Genomic DNA, 23,354 nt, shown 5'->3' with positions numbered 1-23,354 from the left:
AACTAATATTTTAGCACGATTAGTAGAACAGCAAAGTCAAGCCCTTGTTAACCAGTCTAGAGACCCTGAAATATGAGAAAATAGGGCCCTAGAGCGCTTTAAGAAATTCCTCCGGGCGGTCCCGACAATCTCACACCACTGGTCCCTTTTTTATTACATGTCCAAAACTTTGTCAAGTTACGTATATCACAAAGCCTCATGCGGATTTGCCCAAGTAGTTGAAATGTCATGACACTAGTTACATGTTACAATCAACACGATTGGACTCTCTGTTTCATGGAAATGCTTATAAAGTGCTATTCTACTAATTATTGTTGGAAGGTAACAAATAACTTTTGCTTCCAAAACATATAATCCGGAAAACATTTTTTCATGTTTTAATTTACAAAACAAACAAGTTTTTTCAAGGTTCAAGTTGTTACTACAAGTTTTGGGAAATAGTCTAGCAGCGGTAAATTATATATTGGTTGTTTATAAGTTTTGGTTGGTCCATCATTTGTTTCATAACTTCTATAAGTAATTTGCATCTTTTAGGAATTGACAGAAGATACGAGTTAAATCACTATCAATGAGTAAGATTTTCCATTTCATTTAGAAGAGACGATATACTATAAATTATAAAACCACTTCCCCTATGTGTTTATCTAGCATGACCTTATAAAATTCCTTCCAATTACAGTCACTGGCTTCCTCCATTTTGTTGTGTTTTGGTTAGAACTTTGAAGTCCAGATACTTTAGTTTGCAATGTTTAATGGGAAAATGATCGGTTTCATCATTCACATTTCACAAAAATATTCTTTTCGTCCCTTACTTTTAAAATGAAACAATTTCGTCCTTGACATTTAAAAACTAAAATTATTACATCCCTGAACCCAAACTTCAATCTGAATCAAACCACCAATTAACCTGATTACAAATTTTGGAGGTGTAATTGGTAGATCACTTGGTTAATTCAACTTGATATTCATGTAAAATTTAATGAACCTAAAAAGAAAAAATAAAAAATTATAACATAAAAAAGAAAGATTAATCTTTTCTACATTATCATTGTATACACTGACAATTTTAATCACTGCCATATCATTTTAATTTAAATTTAAACACCAAATTTTATATTTATGATACACATCTAAATTCGCAAGCAGATATACTAACGGTGCATGAAAAGATTTATCCAAAAAAAAACTCTACTATTCCAAAACAAGAATGGCCTTTTATGTTATAATTTTTATTTTTTTTGGTTTAATAGATGTCATATGAATATGATGAAATTGACCGAATGATCTATCAATTTTATTTTCAAAATTTATTACTGGGTTATTGGATGGTTTGATTTAGATTGAAAATTAGATTCAGGGATGTAATAGTTTTAATTTTTAAATGTCAGGGACGAATTTGCTTCATTTTAAAAGTGAGGGACGAAAAGAATATTTTTGCGAAATGTAAGAGATGAAACAGGTCATTTTCCCATGTTTAATATCAGGCTCATTAATGTTTAGGCACAAAGGAAAATCCGGGTTGGGTCAAGGAGCCTTGGTGGAGATTTCTAATATTTGAAATTTGTATGAATTGAATTATTTGCTAGATAAACCGCATAAAAAAAATACATAGGTTTGTAGATGAGCAGTATATATTATTATACACAGGAAAATCGTTCAAATATCTTTCACATTTTGTCAAATGAATTTGTTTATTATATAAAAAAAAAATTTTGTCAATTGTTAATAATCTACACCTACACATACTCTATGGGAAGGGGGACAGATCCATTGAAAATTGGAGAGGACTAAACCACCTCTGCACCAGATAGGACATCCATTAGATTTGGAAAAGCCACATAGTGTTGTAATTGATGGGAGGCAAGTTTCGAAATCTTGACCTCCCACCTCACAAAGATCTTAAGTGCCTTTGTGATGGCCAATAACTCAAGGGGTTGTTGGTTTTATCATTCATTTTTAAAATGGTAACTTTACGTCCCTTAAATAATCAAATCGATAAATTTTGATTCCAATCTAAATTTTCAGTCACTTTTTACCTTGAATTCATCATGTGACCTCACATGGTCATTTTTTTACGAACAAAAAGATTAAATTTAATTTGTAATTAAATAAATGACGCAAACCACATTCATTTTTTGCCACTAAAAAAAAAGAATACAACCCAAACCATATTCATTTTTCTGTAAAAAAAAAAAAGGGGGGATTTGACCCGATTCATATTCATTTTTATCACTAAAAATATGGGATCTGAATTTTTTTTTTATATATATAAAAATGACTGCATGTGAATCGCGTGATGATTTTAAGCTACAAAATGGTAAAAAACATTGGTTGGAATCAAATTTTGCTATCTTGAATGTATAAGAGACGTAAAATTAACATTTTAAAAGTGAAAGATGAAAAATTAATATAACAAAAAAGTAAGAAACATTTTAAATGATTTTCCCTTTCATGTATGCATTTACATGTTTAGTTTCTATATTTATTGTTTTAGCTTTCACAGTTCAATTAATACAATTTTCCTTGCAAGGATGCGAGGCACTTTCATGATCTGGAACGTGAGAACTGTTCTTTTGGGCCGAATCACTTGATCCGAAGACCAGCGGCATTGCGAGAAACAAATAAGTAGCATATTTTTGGGCCTATCGCTATGGGATGACTGCCGGACTATGCAAGATCGATTGAAGTCTGTGAAATGATTGACCCAAATTGAACTATATTGAGCTTGTCCAAACTGAGTCACTTTCTGCATTCTGTAATGACACTAGCAACAAGAAATCGGATCCCTTCACAGCCCTTCTTGGGCTTTGTTCTTGGATTCATTCCGACCATTCCACTTTTTTTTTTTAGTATAGCATTTTATAAATGGTCCTATACCAAGGGGTGTGAGAAGGGGAAGGGGATGAACCAAATTAACCTATTAAGAAGTTGGAGAGAACTGAACCATCTCCGGAAGGAAAGCTTGGATTCATTCCGACCATTCCACTTTTTTTTTTTTTAGTATAGCATTTTATAAATGGTCCTATACCAAGGGGTGTGAGAAGGGGATGAGGATGAACCTAATTAACCTATTAAGAAGTTGGAGAGAACTGAACCGTCTCCGGAAGGAAAGCTTGGATTCATTCCGACCATTCCACTTTTTTTTTTTTTTAGTATAGCATTTTATAAATGATCCTATACCAAGGGGTGTGAGAAGGGGATGGGAATGAACCCAATTAACCTATTAAGAAGTTGGAGAGAACTGAACCGTCTCCGGAAGGAAAGCTTGGATTGATTCCGACCATTCCACTTTTTTTTTTTTTTAGTATAGCATTTATAAATGGTCCTATACCAAGGGGTGTGAGAAGGGGATGGGGATGAACCCAATTAACCTATTAAGAAGTTGGAGAGAACTGAACCATCTCCGGAAGGAAAGCTTGGATTCATTCCGACCATTACACATTCTAAACTCCTCTCTAAACAATATAATGTTATAGAAATAGTCCTCAAGACTCAATTTAGCTATTAAAGGACGTTAGTCAAATAATCATTAGATTTTTTTTTTTATTCAGCTCAAATCCTGTTCTTTCTCCCTGCTTCCTATTTGTAAATTTAGAGTTTTCCGTTGGACCTATACATATATATATATATATATATATATATATATATATATATATATATAGACACACACATGTACATCACAGAAATATTCCACGGTAATAATTATTCCCCCTTTCACTTCAAAGAATGGGCATGAAGAATTTTATTTCTTTAGCGTTTCTACTAATTTCCATGCACGGCCAATCCAGTTATCAAGGATTGTCTAGTGGCTCAAAGGTGCATGGTATCAAAAGGGCAATAACATTAATGGATAGAGCACTCTGATATATATCCATCCTAATAATTCCTTGTATTGCCAATCAATCCCATTAATATTTTTAATATCATGGTTTACAACATATGTTTAGCTTGTACATTTAAACATGCATGGTAAGAATGGCATTTATCAAAGCTAACTCACAAACTCGAAATCTTGAGCTGATGATGAATGGATAAAGTTACTGGATAAGTCACTCAAATCGACCCCTTTCCAACCATATTTTTTCCATATTTTCTCCAAGTCACGAAGCTTGCTTGGTTCACATGACTTGCTTCTCGTCCAAGTTCCAGCGGATAACTATATAGAGGACCATGGGCAATAACGGTTGCAATCGTTCCTGGCGATTTTGTGCATTTTGCACACCGTGTAATTTTATTTACACATCGCGTAACTTTATCTGCATAACATGTAACTTTAGAACAAAATTTTATGAACTCCACACATACTGTGAAAATCAAGGTACAAGACATGATCTGGACCATATAATTTTTTGTAACCAAATCCTGGCCATGAACTGTGTAGAACGATCGTTCTGATGACCGTCCCTGCTCCTTATCCCCGTATTATAGACGTTCTTAATTCGAAGTCAAAAGTTTAAGATTAGATGGCAGAAGTTGTTCCAGAGTTACTGCTACTATTTGTCTAGCTAGCTAGCAGTCTGATCGAATGAAACTGTATCATCGAGCTCTTTAGATCTCTGCGTTTGGTGAATCCAATCCAAAAAGTCAATAGTTGGAATGCCAACCGACTTGGGCAGCTTGGGGGAATGGGCATGAAGAGGGAAGAGTAATGACTATACAGCGCAGCTACCAGAGCAGATAGGATAGAACTATAAAAAGTGAATATTGCAGCAGCAGCCGACTGTATATGTCGGTGCTTTCTGCTAATTACTACCACTACAAAAGCGCGTTTGAGGTGTCCGTCGGGTTCATCCGTTGTAGTTTTAATTAATGATAATAATAATGTAGTACTCCATCTCCATGCATGGAATAACGCAGCTGTCCCCCGTACACGAAATCCTACTTGAAGTTGAAACACTTACTGCTCTCTTATTATTTTATCGACGTATCTATTATTCTTCTCCGGCCGGATCACGCCATAGATATAGATTAATGTTAAGCAGCTAAGGATATATATATATATATATATATATATATATATATATACCACCGGTATTTGGATTGGCGGTTACCACTCATGCATTAAAATTTGGTAGATTAAGAGGCAAGGGTTCAAACTTTTTATCTCTCACCAATTTATCACATTAAAATGACTCTGTTAAAAAATTCAGACGGATGCATAATGTACCCTTTGGTCTAGTAGTGGTTCATCCCCTTCGGATTACCCTGAAATCTCTTCCGGTCCTCCTCTCTCCCTAATGTAGGATAATTTATCGTATCGGTAATATACTTCAATTTCTAGCTTAAGTTGTGTTTGGATTGCATTTTTCGTCATTTTTCATGAAAAAAATACTGTAGCGATTTGATATATGTGAGGGAAAAAGGTGATAGGAAAATGTGATCACAAAAAACGACAATATTTTTCGACGAAGTTTTAGATTTCTGCGTGGCCAATGGCCATCAGGCCATGACAATATCATCTATCAACTCAACTTTTGCCTCGTCTTGACTCGCATCCTTCTACGCAGAGTACTGTAAAGTACTGAAAATCTGGAATTGCAGAATGATATTAATTGAAGAATGGTTTGGCAACTCAGGTAGATAGATAGTAGATACGATATACAGCAAACATTTGAATGCTTATGTGTGCTTGTTTAACCTAATTTTTACACTGCTATTAAATTAGCTAGTCAATATAGTTACTGATATTATCAAGAAAATTAAATGGATAGTACTGGTAGTGCTTCTTAGGCTCTATTTGATAACCTAACTCAACATTTAAATTTAATAGATTCATATCTTAATATATTCAGATAGTTTGATAACAAAAAATTGAATATTTGAATTAATTAAGTAGCACTGAATTTCCTAGGCAGAACTTGCTCCCAAAATTCAGTGATAAGCTATTCATTTATCACTGAATGTGATATGCACTTAAATGTATTAGATTTAATACTTAACAATTCAATAATTTAATGGATTCATATTTCAATTTAACTTGTCATGTTGTGCATGTATTCCGCGTTAGAGAGTTTCTACGTGCATCCTGCTGCTACTTGTCTATTTTTTGTTTGGTAATTGAGTTTGCCTATAGTATGTATAAGTGAACAAGTATCGAGAGTTCCCCCCAAAGTATATCATAATCAAATCTGCATCTGGTTATTCCAGATTGCAAGATTTAGTACTAATAAATTATTCATGTATAAAAGAGATTTCTATATATATATATATATTTGGATCTTGAATCAAGAATGAGTATGAATAGGTGTACAATCATATTGATGAATAAATCTACTATATCAAAGAATAACTATTATTTTTTATTTTAAGTATCGTACTATTTAATGAATATTATCATAATGTAATAAATTTATGTATAAAAGCTTCTGAACACTAATATGAATAGTAGATAAAAGCATTAAACTTGTTTGGATTGTAGTTTTTTTTAGAAAATTTTTTACATTTTCGTGAACATATTTTTTAATTATCTTTTTATCTTATATATATCAAATCAGTACAGTTTATTTTTCTATAAAAAAATCTTAAAAATAGCAATCCAAACAGCCGTATTGTCCCTTACATCAATTCATAACTAAACTCTAAGAGGTAACTTATCCTTATTATAATAATTCCAATTTATTGAACAAAACTTTATAACTATTATATATAAAAAAACTATAACTCAATATAAAAATACTCTCTATTATCTCGTTAGTTACTTTTATATTACAAACAAATATTAATAATATCTCTACTCTTTCCTTCAAATATGAATAGTACAATTGAAAAGTGGATTGACTTTTTAAAAATTGTTTTAAAAAAAATCAACAAATGGAGAAGGGAGAATACCACGAAGCATCATCAAGACGGAGTTGATGGACAAAGATTCTTTATGCCACGTGGACATTGATTGAATGTTCGTACCGTTGAAGTACAGTACACTGGCTGTCAACCAATAGCCCATGGGATAGCTGTCTGTGACTGTGGGAATTTTTTTTTTTTTGTTTGTTATTAAGATTTGACTTTGGAATAATATATCATGTCTTCTTCTCTTCTTCTCTTAATAAAAGCGCCTGACTCCAACCCCCCCCCCCCCTTTTTTTTTAGCTTGTTATAAACTCGCCTTTTGTGCTTGTAACTTGTACTCCCTCCGTCCCACTTTAATAGTCATGTATTCCTTTTTCATACAATAAAATATTATATAATATATAATACATAAATATTTATATAATGAAATATACAATAAATATTACAAATTGAAATACTATATAAACACCATATTTATAATATTATAATATTTATAATTAATATTAATGTATATTATATATATTATATATTTATATATTTATTTATACATATTATAAATATTTTTATATATTTATATTTATATGAATATTATATATTATATAAATTATATATTATACATTTATATAAATGTACATTTATACATAATATATATATTAATGTATATTTATAATATACATTTATATTATGTATTATATATAATATAATACATTTATACATTTATATTAATATACATAATATTAATTTTATATTTATACATAATATTGATACATTTGTACATTTATATTAATTATATTAATACATTTATACTTAATATTAATATATATTAATAAAATTATAATTTATACATTTATATAATATTCATTTGTAATTTATACATTTATAATAATATAGACTTATACGTTTATAAATATATTTATATTATGCATTATATATAATATAATACATTTATATATTTTTATATAAATACATAAATATATTTATTTATAAATATTTATAAATGTATTATAAATGCATAAATGTATATTTATATAAAAATTATAAATTATAATTAATGCATATATATAATATTCATTTATAATTTATACATTTACAATAATATACACTTATACATTTATAAATATATTTATATTATGTATTATATATAATATAATAAATTTATAATACATTTATATATTTTTATATAAATATATAAATATATTTATTTATAAATATTTAGAAATGTATTATAAATGTATAAATGTATATTTATATAAAAATATAAAAATTATAAATTGTAATTTATACATTTATATAATATTCATTTATAATTTATACATTTATAATAATATACACTTATATATTTATAAATATATTTATATTATGTATTATATATAATATAATACATTTATAATACATTTATATATTTTTTAGCGAATAAATAAATATATTTATTTATAAATATATTATAAATGCATAAATGTATATAAAAATAAAAAAATTATAAATTATAAATTATAAAAATACCCAAAAATATGTTTTAAAAATACCTCTAAAAATAATTCAAAAAAAAACTACAGTAAAAGTTTTTCATATAGTTTTTGAAAAACAACTCCAAAAACAACTAATCCAAACGGACTTGTATTTCATAAACAAAATGCTACAGTACTATTTTTGAAAAATAACCCCAAAAACAGTTAATCCAAACGGAGCCTGTGTTTTTTATGAATAGTTCCAGCACAGGTGAGTTGCTTACCATTTTGTCCCTCGCCCAAGCTCTTCATGTAAATGCACTGGGAATCCGGTATTGATGCTAATTCAAATTAAAAGCCTAAAGAACTACTGGAGGTAGGATCAGAACTTTTGTTTTGTTTGCATATGTCTTGTGCGTGCTTTGCACGCTGAAGTTTCAACCAAGTTCCTTATGATTTTCACTCCACGCATATATTCATATGAACTTTTGAAGCACGTGAATACTGAACAAGTGGGCTCAAAGGGCACACTTCACTTGATTATTGTGGGGACCAAAAGGGTAAAAGAGTGAAATTGAATGAATAGTCTTTATTATATTTAGTAAGTGACAAATATTTTGGGACAGCCCAAAAAAGAAAACATGACACTTTCAATGGGACAGAGGAAGTACTAAAATGTTTGTTGGATGCTTTACGGAATGGGTTAATAAGAGAAAAAGAAGTCGCGTTCCCATGAGATGTAATTTCCCTCAAGTTGCTTTGAAGAGAATCAGAGTATCAGACAAGCGTTTGTGTTATGGTCAATATTGTGGACGGCAGACTATGGTCCATGCTTATTTATTAGTAGTGAAAGTATTTGGCACTTTTTCTTTGTGTGTGTGTGTGTGTGTGTGTGTGTTTCTTCCCCACTTTGGGTCAGCAAATCGGTTGGCAATGTTTTTAAATCCGGACCAAGAGTAAATCGGAAAAGGTTCATGGTTTGATCGGTTCGATTCCGGTTCAAATGTTTAATAATTTTTATATATTTTAATATTGAGAATTTTGAATAAAACTAAAATAATTATTTTTTAAAATAAATACATAATAAAATATGTTGAACCTCCCAATTTTTATCGGTTCAATTAAATCTTGGGTTTTTTAATTGAATCGGACCGGAGACATAGTCGATTCAGGGGTCAATCGATCGAACCGACCGATCCGATCCGATTTTCAAAACATACTTGGTTGTTTGGGGTGAAATAATACTTTTTTCTGATCCTAATTCAGCACTGTGGCAAAAAGACTTGAGAAGAGACTTTCCTTATTCACAATTAATGTAGTCCTAAAAGAAAGGAATAAAATGGCATTCAATTATTACTTGCGTCGACTTTTGACTATCAATTAATTTTTCATTACAAATTAGTCACTAAACTAACTAATCAGCACATTCGTAGCCATTTTATTAATTGTTGCTCTTAATCTACAAGAGAATCAAAACACGTGTCAAAATGCAATGGTACATTTGTCAATCATGGGTATTTTTTTTTGTCAAAATACGATTCTGATTATTTTGTAAGTTAAGAACAATAATTGATAAAATAGCCATGATTATGCTGATTAATTAGTTTAATGGCTAATTTGTAACGAAAAATTGATGCGAGTAATAGTTTAATCGCTAATGATATTTTTCGCCCTAAAAGAAAATTATGGGGTAAAAGCATTATCCAAAAGCCTTGCGAGCTGAAAAGAATAATGGGATTAGCAGGTGTGGTTCAAATTCTGGAGTCAGAATCATAGGCTCCACTAGTCCACTTCCGCTATGAGTATGGTTTTTTTGTATCATTCTCCTGCACTTGTTTCATTAGGATCTTGACTGGGTTTCACTACAAATACGAGTGAAGAATAACAGGGATAAGACCTAACACTTTCATTTTCATTAAATGATTCCTATTCTGATCTACCCAATAATAGTAAATATGAATGGGTCTGTTTGGATTGTAAGTTATTTGGGATTATTTGAGATATTTTTACTGTAGCACTTTTTGTGATGTGATGTACGTGAGATAAAAAGATATTGGGAAGATAAAAAGGTGTATTGGAAATTGTAAAGATGATGTAAGCAAATAAAATTGGGGAAATATGAAGCAATCCAAACAAATTACTAACTTGATACTCATTCCTACCGCTCGACTCGTTTACCAAACACCCCCTTAATAGCAGTATTTCTTGCGCAATGTAAGGAATAAAAAAAAAAAAAAAGACAAGTCAAAATTAAAAGATATCTCAATTTGTTTGACAACCCTATAATTGTAACTTGCTCCATCAAAACGTCTTGAAATGTTTCTCCAAAAAAAAAAAAATTTTGAAGGTCCTCGTTCTGAAGTACAAAAAGTGAAAAAGCAAGAAAAACAAGAAGCATATGAAGAATGATTCCATGGAGTACTGAGGAGGGAGATTGTCTACCAATTCAAGATAGAATGTCTAAAAAGTAAGATTGAACCATTCAAACTTGACCTCTATAAACTTTTTGTGATTCTCCAGTGCAAGTAAAATTTTATCTTTCTAACAAATTTTAAATCACTAATTAAAATCATTGATTAGAGAAATTTATTAAGAGCACTAAAGAATTTAGTGAGTGCTCTAGTAATATCTAGCTATAATGGTCGGTCTAAGAGTAAGGTTGAATTTCTTCTTCTTCTTCTTCTTCTTCTTCTTTTAAAGGGATAATTTCATAAACCTCCTTTGGGGTTTCTGACAATTATAGTCACCTTTTTTGAGATTTAAAAATTGTACTTACATCCTTTGATGTTCTGAAAGTTGACAACTCTATAAATTTTAAATGAAAAATGGGTGTAAAGGGAAAAGAAATTTGCACTGTTTGGATTGTTATTTTTCGGAGTTTATAGAAAATGTGTTGTAACGATCTGATATATATAAAATTAGATGGTGATTGGGAAATGTACTTGTGAAAAATGTAAAAAATTTTATGTGCGAAATTACAATCCTTGCTTATTTCTATATGTAAATAACCTACTAATAGGGATGCATTTGTTAAAAGCAGTTTCTTCACAATGAACTTAGCAAAGGGAAAAAAAAGGAATTCTGAAAATGTTTTGTAAGTCAAATAGGGGCAATGTATGACATTCATTAGACATTTTGTGCTTACATCATCATTTGTCACCAAAATATATTTTCTAGGGGAGGTTTCTACAATTTTTCAAACCTTAAGGAAGGTGGTTGCAATCGCTGCAAATCTCAAGGGAGGTTTCTAAAATTATCCCTTTTTTATAATTGTCAAGTAAATAAACTCTGTTAAATTCTAAAGAACCTTTAAAAGCATTAGAAATAAAAAAAAAAAAGAAGAAAAACAAATAAGAGAACCGAAGCATCCATGATCCTGATATCCTGTTACGATAATATACTTATTTGATCTTTGCCACCTCATTTGTGCCGAAGAAAACAAAAGAGTAACAGCAAGGCCAGATTGAAATCAACCACAAGAAACATTTTTTAATTGTAGTAGCATTTTGGTTAGATGGTATTGTCATAAATAATGACCATGGCCATGAATGCAACCCATGAAACCTCAAAATATATCATATATGATGACTGTGTATCCAAATCCCGAGGCCACCATTTCCAGTACTAAACTATTTTTCTAGCTTATGTAATTCGCTTGAAGCTTCCTGAGGCAGTCAAGAAGTAGAACACGTGGTTGGAAAATTGTGCATCTATGCGTTGCAGAACAAGCCCCAGTAGCTCTCTTTCCCTATAAATTGAGCAGAAATGAGATAAGAGTTTGTTAGATAAGCAAGGACAGCCAATGTACCTTGCCTTACAACTCTTTCTAAAATTCAGTCGAGTCCTTTGGCTTCACCCCGTTTTGGACACGGAGAGAAAAGAGGGGAAGAGAAGTGGGACTAACGAATACCAAATTTTCTCCTTAACTTTTGATGACCAAAACCGATAAAGCTTCTTCCTTTTCATTACCTCGTCACCCCCACATTACACGCTCTCTCTCACATTCCTGTCATCTGTTTATCTTCCTTAAACTTGCCTTCTAATTCTCTTTTCACCATCCCTTTCTGGGATCGTCCCAGTTCCCTATCTTATTTGCATTTTTTGAATATACCGTCGTAATATTTTCAGGCAGGCGCTAGTCATACGAGGTAAAGAAAAACTCCCAACTTTCTGCAATCTTTATGGCTGTTGTACTTAGATTGGTACGTCTATGTTTGTCGCAGAAAAAGGGTTGTAATGGTTTTTCTGATCGTGATAATATATGGTCAAATGGGGTGGCAAAGAGATTCTTTAATGCAGACATTTCTTTAGTGATTGATCGATTAAACTTGAGTTTTTGGACTGATATTCTTATTTTGCTACAGTTCTGATGCTCTACCGTTGTGAGATTTGAATCTCATTGTACGGATTTGAATTGCATTCTTTTGAAGAATATGGAACGTTTCTTGATTTGTGGGATGTAACTGTAAAGAAATACTACTAACTTTTACTGGCTATTGGGCATCATTCTAGTTGACGAATTCTTCTTTCTTGTATACGGTTATTTGTTATATTAGATTTTTTTTTTTTTCGGGAATGGCGGGTTGGACTTTTATTTCCTCGTACTGTGCTTCGCATTAGCTACTCAAGAGTTGGTGATACATAGTTGTCTAACAGCTGTATCTGAGCTGTTGTTTGTACGTAAATTTGATTACATGAAATATCACTTTGATGCAGTCCTTGGGTGAACTAATTTCATTCCCTTTCCCTTGGTGCAGATCAAAGTACATATCTGTTGGTTTGGAATCGGACATCCCTGCATTCTGGAGAGAAATGGGGATGTCTTTTTCATGCCCTTTATCGCATGATTTGGATGGTCAATTGGAATCCCTTTTAGTTAGACAAATAAGTTTTGAACGTGGTGATGTAAAAGCTGTAATACGTTCTGTTAGTTTTAACGGTAGAGATTCTGATTCTAAAGCAGCGATGAAGTCTTTCGATTCTGGAAAAATGATCCTTGAAGGGTCTCTCAGCTTTAAAGGCCGGGAATTAGAGATATCACTGAAAGCTCCTGCCTTTGATGTAGAAAACGCAGGAATTATTGCATCAATCAATGCCAAGAGCAAGCAAGTCCCTCCAACGTCACCTGCCCCAGATAGTGTGTTTGAGAAATCTATAGCAACGCCCTCGCCAGGTCCTGCCAATGATAGAGATATGGCTGCTCTAAAGCTGCAGAAAACATATAAAAGTTTCCGAACCAGAAGGCAACTAGCAGATTGTGCGGTTCTAGTGGAACAAAGATGGTTAGTATCAACTATTATTAAGTATGGTATTAAAAGAATCATGCACTGCAGTTCTGTTTTGATTCTGTTTTTTCGCTGCATATCATTTAATCATAGTCATGCATCCATCACAAAGTAATTGATAGAGTTTGAAGGTCTCGTTTAGAGACTGGCAGCATACTCAACTCGCATGACTTTGTTCCAAAATGCAGTAGCATGTAAATACAAACACAAAGGAAATATTCCCATTGTGAAAGAGTGGTATCTTGGGAATCTCTTTCTTCTTTATACTCTTTAAATTTCCAGTTTTAGCTTAATCGTGTCGTCTCCAGGTGGAAGTTGTTGGATTTTGCTGAACTCAAGCGCACTTCTGTGTCATTCTTTGACGAGAAACCTGAAACAGCAATTTCACGTTGGTCGAGGGCAAGAACAAGAGCGGCTAAGGTAGTATGTTTGAAATAGTATATGCATAGTTCATTGTTGCATCTTGTTTGAGTACTTAATTGGCATCTTTCTCACCATTATCAGGTAGGGAAAGGTTTGTCAAAGGATAAAAAGGCACGCAAACTTGCTTTGCAACATTGGCTTGAGGCTGTGAGTACTCTTTCAAATGAAGGTTCAAGTGATAAATCCTCTTTACTCTTTTCAAGTCATTTGTTAACTCCTTTGCATAACTCTAATAGATTGATCCCCGTCATCGATATGGCCATAATCTTCAATTTTATTATGTCAACTGGCTTCAGTGTGAGAGTAAACAGCCCTTCTTCTACTGGTAAGCTGTATTTTACTCGTAAAACAAGTATGAGATAAGAAGGAATTTCTTCAGCATCATAATCGCTTCAAACTTGATTTGCAGGCTTGATATTGGAGAAGGTAAAGAAGTAAATCTTGAGAAATGCCCTCGATCAAAACTTCATCAACAATGCATAAAGTATCTTGGGCCGGTGAGCTTCATCTCATCCTTGACTTCGGTTTTTTTTTTTTTCAGAAAGAACGGTTAATCTCATGTAGACAACTGGGAAATCAATCCTTAACTTCGGCTATTAATAGATAAATACACACAGTAATTACAGTTACACGGTAAGTGATGATGGTCTTGAGCGCGATTCAAGAGTTCATGAGTTAATAAATTTGTTTATTGCCACAGATAGAAAGAATGGCGTATGAAGTTGTAATAGAGGACGGAAAGTTCAAGTACAAAGAAAGCGGACAGCTTCTAGATACAAGAGGCGGTCCTGAGGATGCGAAGTGGATTTTCGTTCTCAGTGTCTCCAAGGTCTTGTATGTTGGGCTGAAAAAGAAAGGCACATTTCAGCATTCAAGTTTCTTGGCAGGTGGTGCTACATTATCTGCTGGGAGATTAGTAGTGGAAGATGGCATTCTAAAGGTAGAGAACTAGTATTGTGCCTTTCAATTGTTTACTTGCTGCAGTTTCATCGTTTCTAATGCAAATCATTTGGTTTCATAGGCTGTCTGGCCTCACAGTGGCCATTACCTCCCAACAGAAGAAAATTTTGAAGAACTTATGTCATTCCTTAAGCAAAAAAATGTCGACCTCACTGTTGTCCAGGTAGAGTTGCTGATCTTGCCTTTGCACGATAAGATATGAACATAAATGAAAATGTTGTGGGGCACTTTAATGGACATATTTAGCTTTAGTTACTTGGTTATGTCTATGATGTCTTGGAGATGAATAGGTTGCGCCTGTGTAATTTACAGAGTCTTGTCACTTCATCAATCAACAGGTTCTTTCAATAATTTTCTATGTCCCAGGAAGGTACAATATTTCTGAAATGATTGATTGATATGTCGATTAATTTTTCTGTCCTTTGTGCAGAGAGCCCCAACCGGTGAGGAGGAAGAAGTCTTTGTTAGGAAACAAAGTCTTCGAAAAACCATATCAGAACCAGATTTCAGTCGAGCTGGTGATGATGCTGATGCTAAAAGCTCCGAAAGAGAGAAAGTTGATTCGATCAAGAAATATTGCATGGGCACCGAGAATTTACCACCGCAAATATCGAGGTGGTCTCGAGGACTTCACTCAAAGATTTCTGTACTTGAAATACCTAAAAGGGAGGATATGTTGGAGTTGTTCAAGAATCAGGAGGAACAAGAGCATCAAATTGGCGGTGAAACTCCGGCGGATGGATATGAAACAGCGGAAGAGAACTTGTCCGACTCTGATTTCTCAGTTTCCAAAGAAAATCTGTTCGATGAGGATGTTGAAGAAGACGAAGAAGAAGCCATTCCAAAAGAAAAGATTATTAAGAGAATATTTTCGCATAAAGGAATGAAATCTTATCAGTTAGCTAAGCAATTGTCTTGTAAATGGACAACAGGAGCTGGTCCACGGATTGGATGTGTCAGGGACTATCCTTCGGAGCTTCAAGTTCGTGGCTTGGAGCTGGTGAATCTGTCTCCAAGGACCAGTTTTTCGTCTCCCAGGAAATCTCTAACTCCAAACTTTTGCAGGGAAACCCCGGGCAGAAGTCCACTTGGTTCTTAACAGCATAGATATTAGCTAGAAATTTCAGATTAACAGGTGTATAGACGAAACTGCAGAAAAGAAGGCTTTTCCATTCTACTTTCTGCTCCTTCTAGTGTAGGGATGATCTTTTTTTCCTTTGTAAGTCGTTTGCATTCTTTGAATCATTCTTTGATACAATCTTTCTGTACATCATGAAGTCTGAGGAGATGGACTGCAGATTCTCAGTATCCTTCATGTGTACCTAATTCATTCTTTTTCTGATCATATATACAAGATCAAGAGAGAATTATAGTTATCATATCATTTTCTTTTCCGTTTCTCGGCTTACTTCTAGGGATTTGGTTATTGCCGACGAACTTTTGGGCATGTGCAAGTTCTTGGATCTTCCAGTCAATTTAACAAGCCAAAAAAGTAGTACTATTAAACTAAACCAAATTGCATAATTTGCATAAAATGTAAAACTAACTTACTTAACCAGAAATGTTTTCTATCCCTACTTGCTTTTAGTGGGAAACAAGGGCAAACTACTGAACTGTGCATTGGAAATGAACCAAACAGTATGAGCCAAGAAACGCCAAATTTCATTTTTATCTAAAGCGAAAAAGAGAAAATAAAAGAAAAGTTAGGAGCCCATTGGAATACACTACTCTATTTTTAAGAGTTTTTGCAAAAGAATATACTACTGTAGCGACCTGATGTATGTGAGGTAAAAAAGCGATTGAAAAATGCGTTCACGAAAAATCTGCGAAAGACTACAATCCAAACAAGATATTGGCTTGGAAGTTGCAAGTCCAGAGCCTTAGTAGACAAGGGTCAAGGATTCAGTTTTGCTCCGGATTGGGACCCTCTTCAGCTTGTGCCCCAAGAAGGAAGTTGGACGTCAACTTGGCAACTCTGTCTTTGACGTTTGAGGGCGGCGACCGCCCTACAGAATGATGTTACACACGATGACCTGATCTTCCAAAAGGGAGTGGAGATGGACTTCAACTTGGAATTCAGGGACTTTTCACTCCTTTTTGTGGTCTCGCAATTTCACAGAAATGGCAGACGCGGACTAGCCATTTTCTTTGTTCCCTTTTTTCCACATTTTGGAGTTGATATGGACGTGAAAAGATAAGAATTGGTCGTTTCCTGAGTCCTTAAAGGCCTGGACAGAAGTATGCTTTATTTCTTGTTGGTTTTCTGCTTCCACGCGCATTTGGAATTTTGGACCAAGTCTGAAGTTGGTAATCCCGTTCTTTAGCAAGTGAATAAGAAGCATTAGTCATCAGACTCTGACTGAGACTTCTAACCAACTCCAATACTACTACTATTACTCTTTATTTAGGGGAGCCCTGGAAGTCCAAAGTGCTGATTCAGAAATGATAAATCTGTACAGCTTTATCCTATTCTTCATAGATACAAAATGTTTAGATTTTCTGTCACTTTATAGGCAATTGGTACAAGGTCTAACTTTTAATATTATGTGTAAGTTGACCAGAGACGTACAAGAAATTTCCCTCATTCTACCACCTCTTTGCTCTTTCTACCTGACTCAAAGACCTGTTCAAAACAGAAGCCAAATTATACATTATTCCACCTCAGGGCAGGGCAGCCAAAGACACAAGCAAGAGAGCAGAAAAGCTCCACCAGAAGCCTGTCGATGCCATCCTGAGGTGATGGGAGAAGTAGCCTACAGCCGCTTGAAAACCCTTCTGGACACATGTTGAGCTATATCTTCAGGTTAAAATACCAAACGGCTAAATGAAAGGAAAGATTATGTACTCCGAGTAAAAGAGATTCCATATGAAACGATAGAATGCTAAGATTGCTTCCTGCAAGATCAGATCATCATTAGAATATCTCTATGCTGAATCACGCATACTGGAGTTATTACAAAAGTGCTAGTTATTTATCTAGAACCTAAGTTCCAACGGGAAAAGCAAAATGAAAAATGGGAAACAAGAATGATTACCCAGAAATTTAAGAGAATATCAAATTGAGACAGAGATTTACAATACCCAAGTCATTCCCGCCCGCCCTTATTATCCCTATCTAAGATGATTCATTTGGGCATGCACAACTTTCCAAATCATAGTATTAATTTCCTTGATCTACTAGTATGCCATTAGAGCTAACGATGCCGCTGAAGAAAACAATATAAAGACCAGGGATGCCTGCATAATTGTTTCAGTAACTAAATTTCTTTTTCTAATTTCTTTCCTGTTACGGCAATAAAGCCACCATTCATGCATGTCGCTTCAGTTCCAAATCACAGATTCACCTTGAGAAGTAATTTTATTCCATACGTAGTAGGTAAAGTAGAGTGGTTTATGTCACACAGACCGGCTAAAAGTCGAGACTAAAGTCGAGAGAGAGAACAATTTCCAATTGGATGGAAGCAGAGTGGCACTACCCATAAGGCGTAAATTTGGTAAAAAGCAAAATTTGTTAGAAGGTTCCATTTTTGTGCAACTTGTAGCATTCACAGCCATATCAAACTAATGAAGAATTATTGGCTGATGGGTTAAAAGAACACTTCAATATGCACTATTCACCAATTTTTTACTGCTAAAATTGAATTACAGTAAAAAACTTACGAGCAAAACATGAATGTTACATATGTGATTACCTTGGTATAGTTTGCTCTTTCCAGTAGCCATGCCTGAAAATAGATAAAACAAAATGCCAGTGTAATAGAAGTGCAGCTGGATAGCAAAGAATAGATACAGAAGTAGATTACTTGAAGTATCACATAAGTACTTTTACTTGACTTTCCTTTTTCAGTAAGTTTCAGCTAAGTATAGAGATGTTAGAAATTTCAAGGCCATCACTTGGGATTCATGTCTACAGATTGAGAACTGTAGGGAAAAAGGAGGAGAGACCATAACCCCCCTCTGTTATGTGCTCTGCCTCTTGAACTCAATACAACTGACTGATTTAACGTCATGAGTTTTGAGCTTCATTTAGTACCACTCAACTTCTCTTTGCGCTTTACCCCTATCTCTCGCCCTCCCTCCCTCCCTCCCTCCCTCTCTCCACACAATTGCGTGCACACACAGCCACACATATTTGTTAGCTGCTCTCTGCCAGTGTGAAATGCCAGGATGACTTGTCCGATTCCATTTGTAGCACATACAGAAAATAATGGTAATCCCTCGATTCCATAAGAATTAATGGTCACTAGAAACCTGGACCCAATTATGAACGAATCAAGTGGCAAGAAACTGTGCAAGCTCAACTTATATCACCTATTTTGATAGGACTTTCATGATAAATCCACCATCCGATGGACTGACTTGCCACACATGTAAAGACAGCTCAAAATGTGCAGTTGTGAAACTTGGGCGCGGCGCCATTTAGTTACTTTTTGTAACATAAATATCCCAACAGCAATCAAACAAAGCCGAAGTCATTCCTATCCTCACCATGCTACCCAAATTTGGCCCCAAATTATGAAAATAGGGAACCCTATTGCGCACCTTTTTAAGTAAGATGTGGAAAGAATTAAACATCAGCAATCAAGGGACACAAAACTTGCAAGTATGTGATAGAAGTGGTACCTGGAAAACTAAACTCAAAGCCAATACAACATGTATGGGTATCATTAAACCACCTCTGAAAGCCTGAAAGAATCACACATGGAAGAAATACGCTCACGATAGACACTTATCAGGAGAAAATACAGGTTCCTGATCTCTACGTCATTGATATTAAAAATTAACATGATCACAACACTGCTCTAGTAAATATTGAAAATAGTGCAAAGGCAATCATTATAAGATATGTAAAGATTCAGCATTTACCTGAGGCAAGTAAATGGCTGCTAAAACAGCACCAACGTAATTTATTAATAGAAGCCCAGAACCAAGAAATGCTATATTTCTTACACCAAGCTTTGTTGCCAAAGTAGATATCTGAAACCTGAAGAATGTTGCAAAAGAAAAGGAGAATAGCCAGGAGTAAAGTAACAGAAGTTAACAACTTCATTCCGAAAAATGAAAAGAAGATGAAGTAAGTGCAAATAGGAGGCAGCTCATTTTGGGGCAAAGAACAGCGTAATGGCAGCAAATGATGGATTGAGCACGTAAAACTTGAAAACATGAGCTGTTTTACCCAACATGGTAAAGCATCCATCACAATAACGAGAAATAAAGAGAAAATGTTTTGCATACAAAGAAGGTAAATTGGTTCGTCCAGTAAAAGTTTGATATCATACATCCAATTAGTGCTGATATCATACAATAGTGACTTACTTGCGATCCCCCTCCACATCTGGAAGATCCTTAGTGATGGCAATAACCAGTGCAAATAACGTTACAAAAGTTGTAATGAAAGCCACAGGCGAGCTGCAGGCAAAAGTTTCATGTAGAAGCATTGGTCAATTGAAACGGCCTACTAAATCATTCAAACTTCAATTAATAATTACCCTTACTAATGAGGTGCACTGACTGAAATACAAGATTTGAGACCATTCCAAAACTATGACTTGATCTATTCCAGTGATCAGTGTAAGCCCCAATTCTTGTTTTCTGTTGTCCTTTGCTTTATCAGAGATTGCGGAGGGAGGGAGGAAGGTAACATAGGGTATACAATATGCTTTTGACTAAATATTGCTTACAGCATTGAATGAGAACTCACCTCCACTCAAATGATAAACCAAGAGCAGCTCTTGTCGCATAATACACACCATAATTAAGAAGAAAACCACGTACCTGCAAAAATCAGCCCATTTATAACCAATCCATGGGAAATGAATAACAGGGGAAAGCAAAACTTAAACTAATCAAAAACTAATCAAACAGTTATACATGTTTTAACCGAATTTTTGGCTTTGAGAGGGGGAACAGGGTTAGGAAATTGAGTAACAATAAGTCAGGATCCAGTAAAATGCATCTGTAACTGTATTTTCCTTCCTTCTTGTGCACATTCATTATGGGACAAATTCAAAGACAAATATCTTTATATCACCATAAACTATTGCTGACGATAAGAAGTCGCTATAGCCAAAAGTTCTTTATCATGGAATGAAAATTAGTCTCTCTTCCCAGTTGATAAAGCTTTGGTCTGACAAATGTAAAGGAAAGTTTTCATGGAGAAAAGGCAAAAATTGTACCGTGGCAATTATAAGAAATGCTACAACTGGATATCTCTTCATGCGGAATGGGGGAACAGAATAAATAGTGCCAAGAAAAAGACCAAGGCAGTACAGCGCTGAGATGAATGGACCAAAATTCAGTCCAACAATCAAAACGCCAGCCACTGCAAGAAAAAGCACCAAAAACCATGCAGATTTTACGGAAAGATCTCCCGCAGCTATGGGCAAATAAGGTTTGTTTACCCTGAAATCAAGAGAACAGCAGATGAAACAGCTATAAGCAAATGATTTCATCGCAGCATATTACACTGTAAGCAGCTATTCATTGAGTTTGCCCCTCCTATTTATTTTTCTGGGACAAACCTAGTTTACAAGGGTCCCTCCATATACATGTATCTATGTGTTGCTTAGAGATATATGCTTGTGGTTTCTACATCAAACTTTGACATTTGGTAGCAGTGATGTTGGCTTACTTGTCGATACCAATGTCATATATCTGATTTATGCCCACTATGTAACCATTTCCGCATATGAGAGCAAGAAGACCAGATAGAGCCTTCAACAACAATGACCACCTTATCAAATTTGGGTTCTCAATCAGAGCTCTTGCCACTAATGAGCTGTCAAAGAAAGAGAATGTGAACTTCAGTAAACTGTAAGTGGAGACACATTTAAGAACACATTGAGAGTAACCACTACTTACACTGATCCTAATGCTGTTCCTCGAATAGTATGAGGCCTCAGAAATCTCCAGAAGGCATCTTTGAACTGTGATACTTTGCTTAAGAAAGGATCGGAGGATCCAGCAGTACCAACTTCAGAGCAAGCCTAGAAGAATTAATTCTATACAATAAATCAAACCAGCGTTCCAGTTATGCCATGTTTAAGGAGATCAAGCATATTATTTCCACAACATGCAAATACAATTGGCAGTCAAGAATTGCTCTGCAGATTGAGTCAGCAATTCAACAACAGCATGATTAAGCTTATAAGCTCGTCTTCGCAATTAAATTGGAGCGAAACACTTAAGGCACTTAGATGTATGAGTAAGTTATAACTTTGTCAGTAGAAAGTTGCTTTCTTTATGGTGGTTATTAGGAAACTGCAAGCAATTTAGAACGTAAATGGGAAATGGGGTGGGTCAAATTTGCTGCCTGCAATCAGCTAAAAAGAATAACTTATTCTTATTATTGTTTTCATTAATAGTGGAGTCCGACTAATAATTAAGACCAAAATATCATCTATTACTTATGCGGATGTCATTCCTTAATCATCATGTCGTAGTAGAAGGTAATGAGTAGCAAGGAAGCAAGGGAGGGGAAGTTTGAAGATACCCAGATGGAAAAGCGCCTGCGGTGCTTAGTTGTGGAAGTAGTCGATGAGAGCGCAATTGGACTCAGAATAAACCCATTTGAAGAAGACAAAAGATGGGAAGATTTGAGCGCTCCCAGCTCTGCAACTTTGTAAGCGGGCAGTCTGAACTCCTGTGGCGCATTTCTTGAACAGTAGGGAGCAGCTTCTGGACGAATGGAAACAGCTGAAATTCGAAGGGAAGAGGAAGATGGTAATGCAATTGCAAGCTCCATAAAAATGTTTGGATGGAAGCTGGGCAGCACTGGAAGACGGGGAGGGAACTGGCGGGCTTGGTGAGCTGGGGCTGACTGGTGACTGGTGAGCAAGAAATTCGGTATCCGAACCACTACTGCGAGTAGCTTTAATCAATCAGCCAGCAGTGCTGAAATTTTTTTGGTTTAGTTTTTGATTCTCTTCTATTTCCCTTCTTGCTTTCCCTTTTTTCACTTTTTACCCCTCTTCCCCTTCTTCTTTCAGTTGAATGTGTTGTATTTGCCTTTGAAAAATCACAATGTACGGTACAATAAGCGATGCATGATGTGTAGCAGATGTTGAATATATTCATATGAATCCCTTCAAAACCAAAAACTACCTGCCAAATTACCATATGGATCGATAATCTATTAATCTAAAATTCGTCTTTTTTAAACAAACTATGCTGTTAGTCATAAGTAGCTGGCACAATTTAGACCTTCAAGGAGTTGAGCGATACATCATGGGCAAGTCAATGAAAATATTAACGAATTGCTAGTGTTAATAAGGCTCAAAAAAAATTCACAAGAGGTTTATGTTGTAAATAAACAATAAGACATCTCACACACACACACACTTAATAGTAATTCTCCCCGAAGTTGAGTTTTTATTTGAGGTTAGGGGTAATGGCGAGTCGAACTGCTCGCAAGCAATTTGGTCAAAAGTTCGGGTCGGATTCGAGGAGTGTT

At 34.5% G+C, this 23,354-nt stretch overlaps 2 protein-coding genes across 3 annotated transcripts; one reads left to right on the top strand and one right to left on the bottom strand.

Annotated features, from left to right (window-relative positions):
- Window positions 1-11,991: 11,991 nt before the first annotated feature.
- On the top strand, window positions 11,992-16,281 carry LOC113692344 (IQ domain-containing protein IQM6). Its single transcript, XM_027210741.2, has 9 exons — window positions 11,992-12,382; window positions 12,992-13,516; window positions 13,828-13,939; window positions 14,024-14,089; window positions 14,179-14,267; window positions 14,352-14,439; window positions 14,643-14,882; window positions 14,964-15,065; window positions 15,333-16,281. Exons 2-9 carry the CDS (start codon window positions 13,047-13,049, stop codon window positions 15,999-16,001), a joined length of 1,836 nt encoding a protein of 611 aa, XP_027066542.1. The 5' UTR covers window positions 11,992-12,382; window positions 12,992-13,046; the 3' UTR covers window positions 16,002-16,281.
- Window positions 16,282-17,322: 1,041 nt separating this feature from the next.
- LOC113691409 (homogentisate solanesyltransferase, chloroplastic-like) lies at window positions 17,323-22,945 on the bottom strand. Of its 2 annotated transcripts, XR_003448697.2 has the most exons (11): window positions 22,395-22,791; window positions 21,764-21,888; window positions 21,534-21,680; window positions 21,079-21,304; window positions 20,604-20,677; window positions 20,219-20,311; window positions 19,769-19,886; window positions 19,526-19,588; window positions 18,595-18,627; window positions 17,613-17,797; window positions 17,323-17,525 (listed from the first exon to the last, which is right to left on the bottom strand). XR_003448697.2 is itself a non-coding variant. In XM_027209537.2 (10 exons), the coding sequence occupies exons 1-10, from the start codon at window positions 22,644-22,646 to the stop codon at window positions 17,723-17,725; spliced, it is 1,206 nt and encodes a 401-aa protein (XP_027065338.1). In that variant the 5' UTR covers window positions 22,647-22,945; the 3' UTR covers window positions 17,323-17,722. The 2 variants fall into 2 exon arrangements, 1 of the variants encoding a protein (XP_027065338.1); XM_027209537.2 differs by having other exon boundaries at window positions 17,323-17,797; window positions 22,395-22,945.
- Window positions 22,946-23,354: the final 409 nt, after the last annotated feature.

Source organism: Coffea arabica, chromosome 6c, assembly GCF_036785885.1.
Source record: "Coffea arabica cultivar ET-39 chromosome 6c, Coffea Arabica ET-39 HiFi, whole genome shotgun sequence".
In the NCBI taxonomy this organism is placed as follows: domain Eukaryota; kingdom Viridiplantae; phylum Streptophyta; class Magnoliopsida; order Gentianales; family Rubiaceae; genus Coffea; species Coffea arabica.
This window is presented reverse-complemented; position numbering and strand designations above follow the sequence as displayed.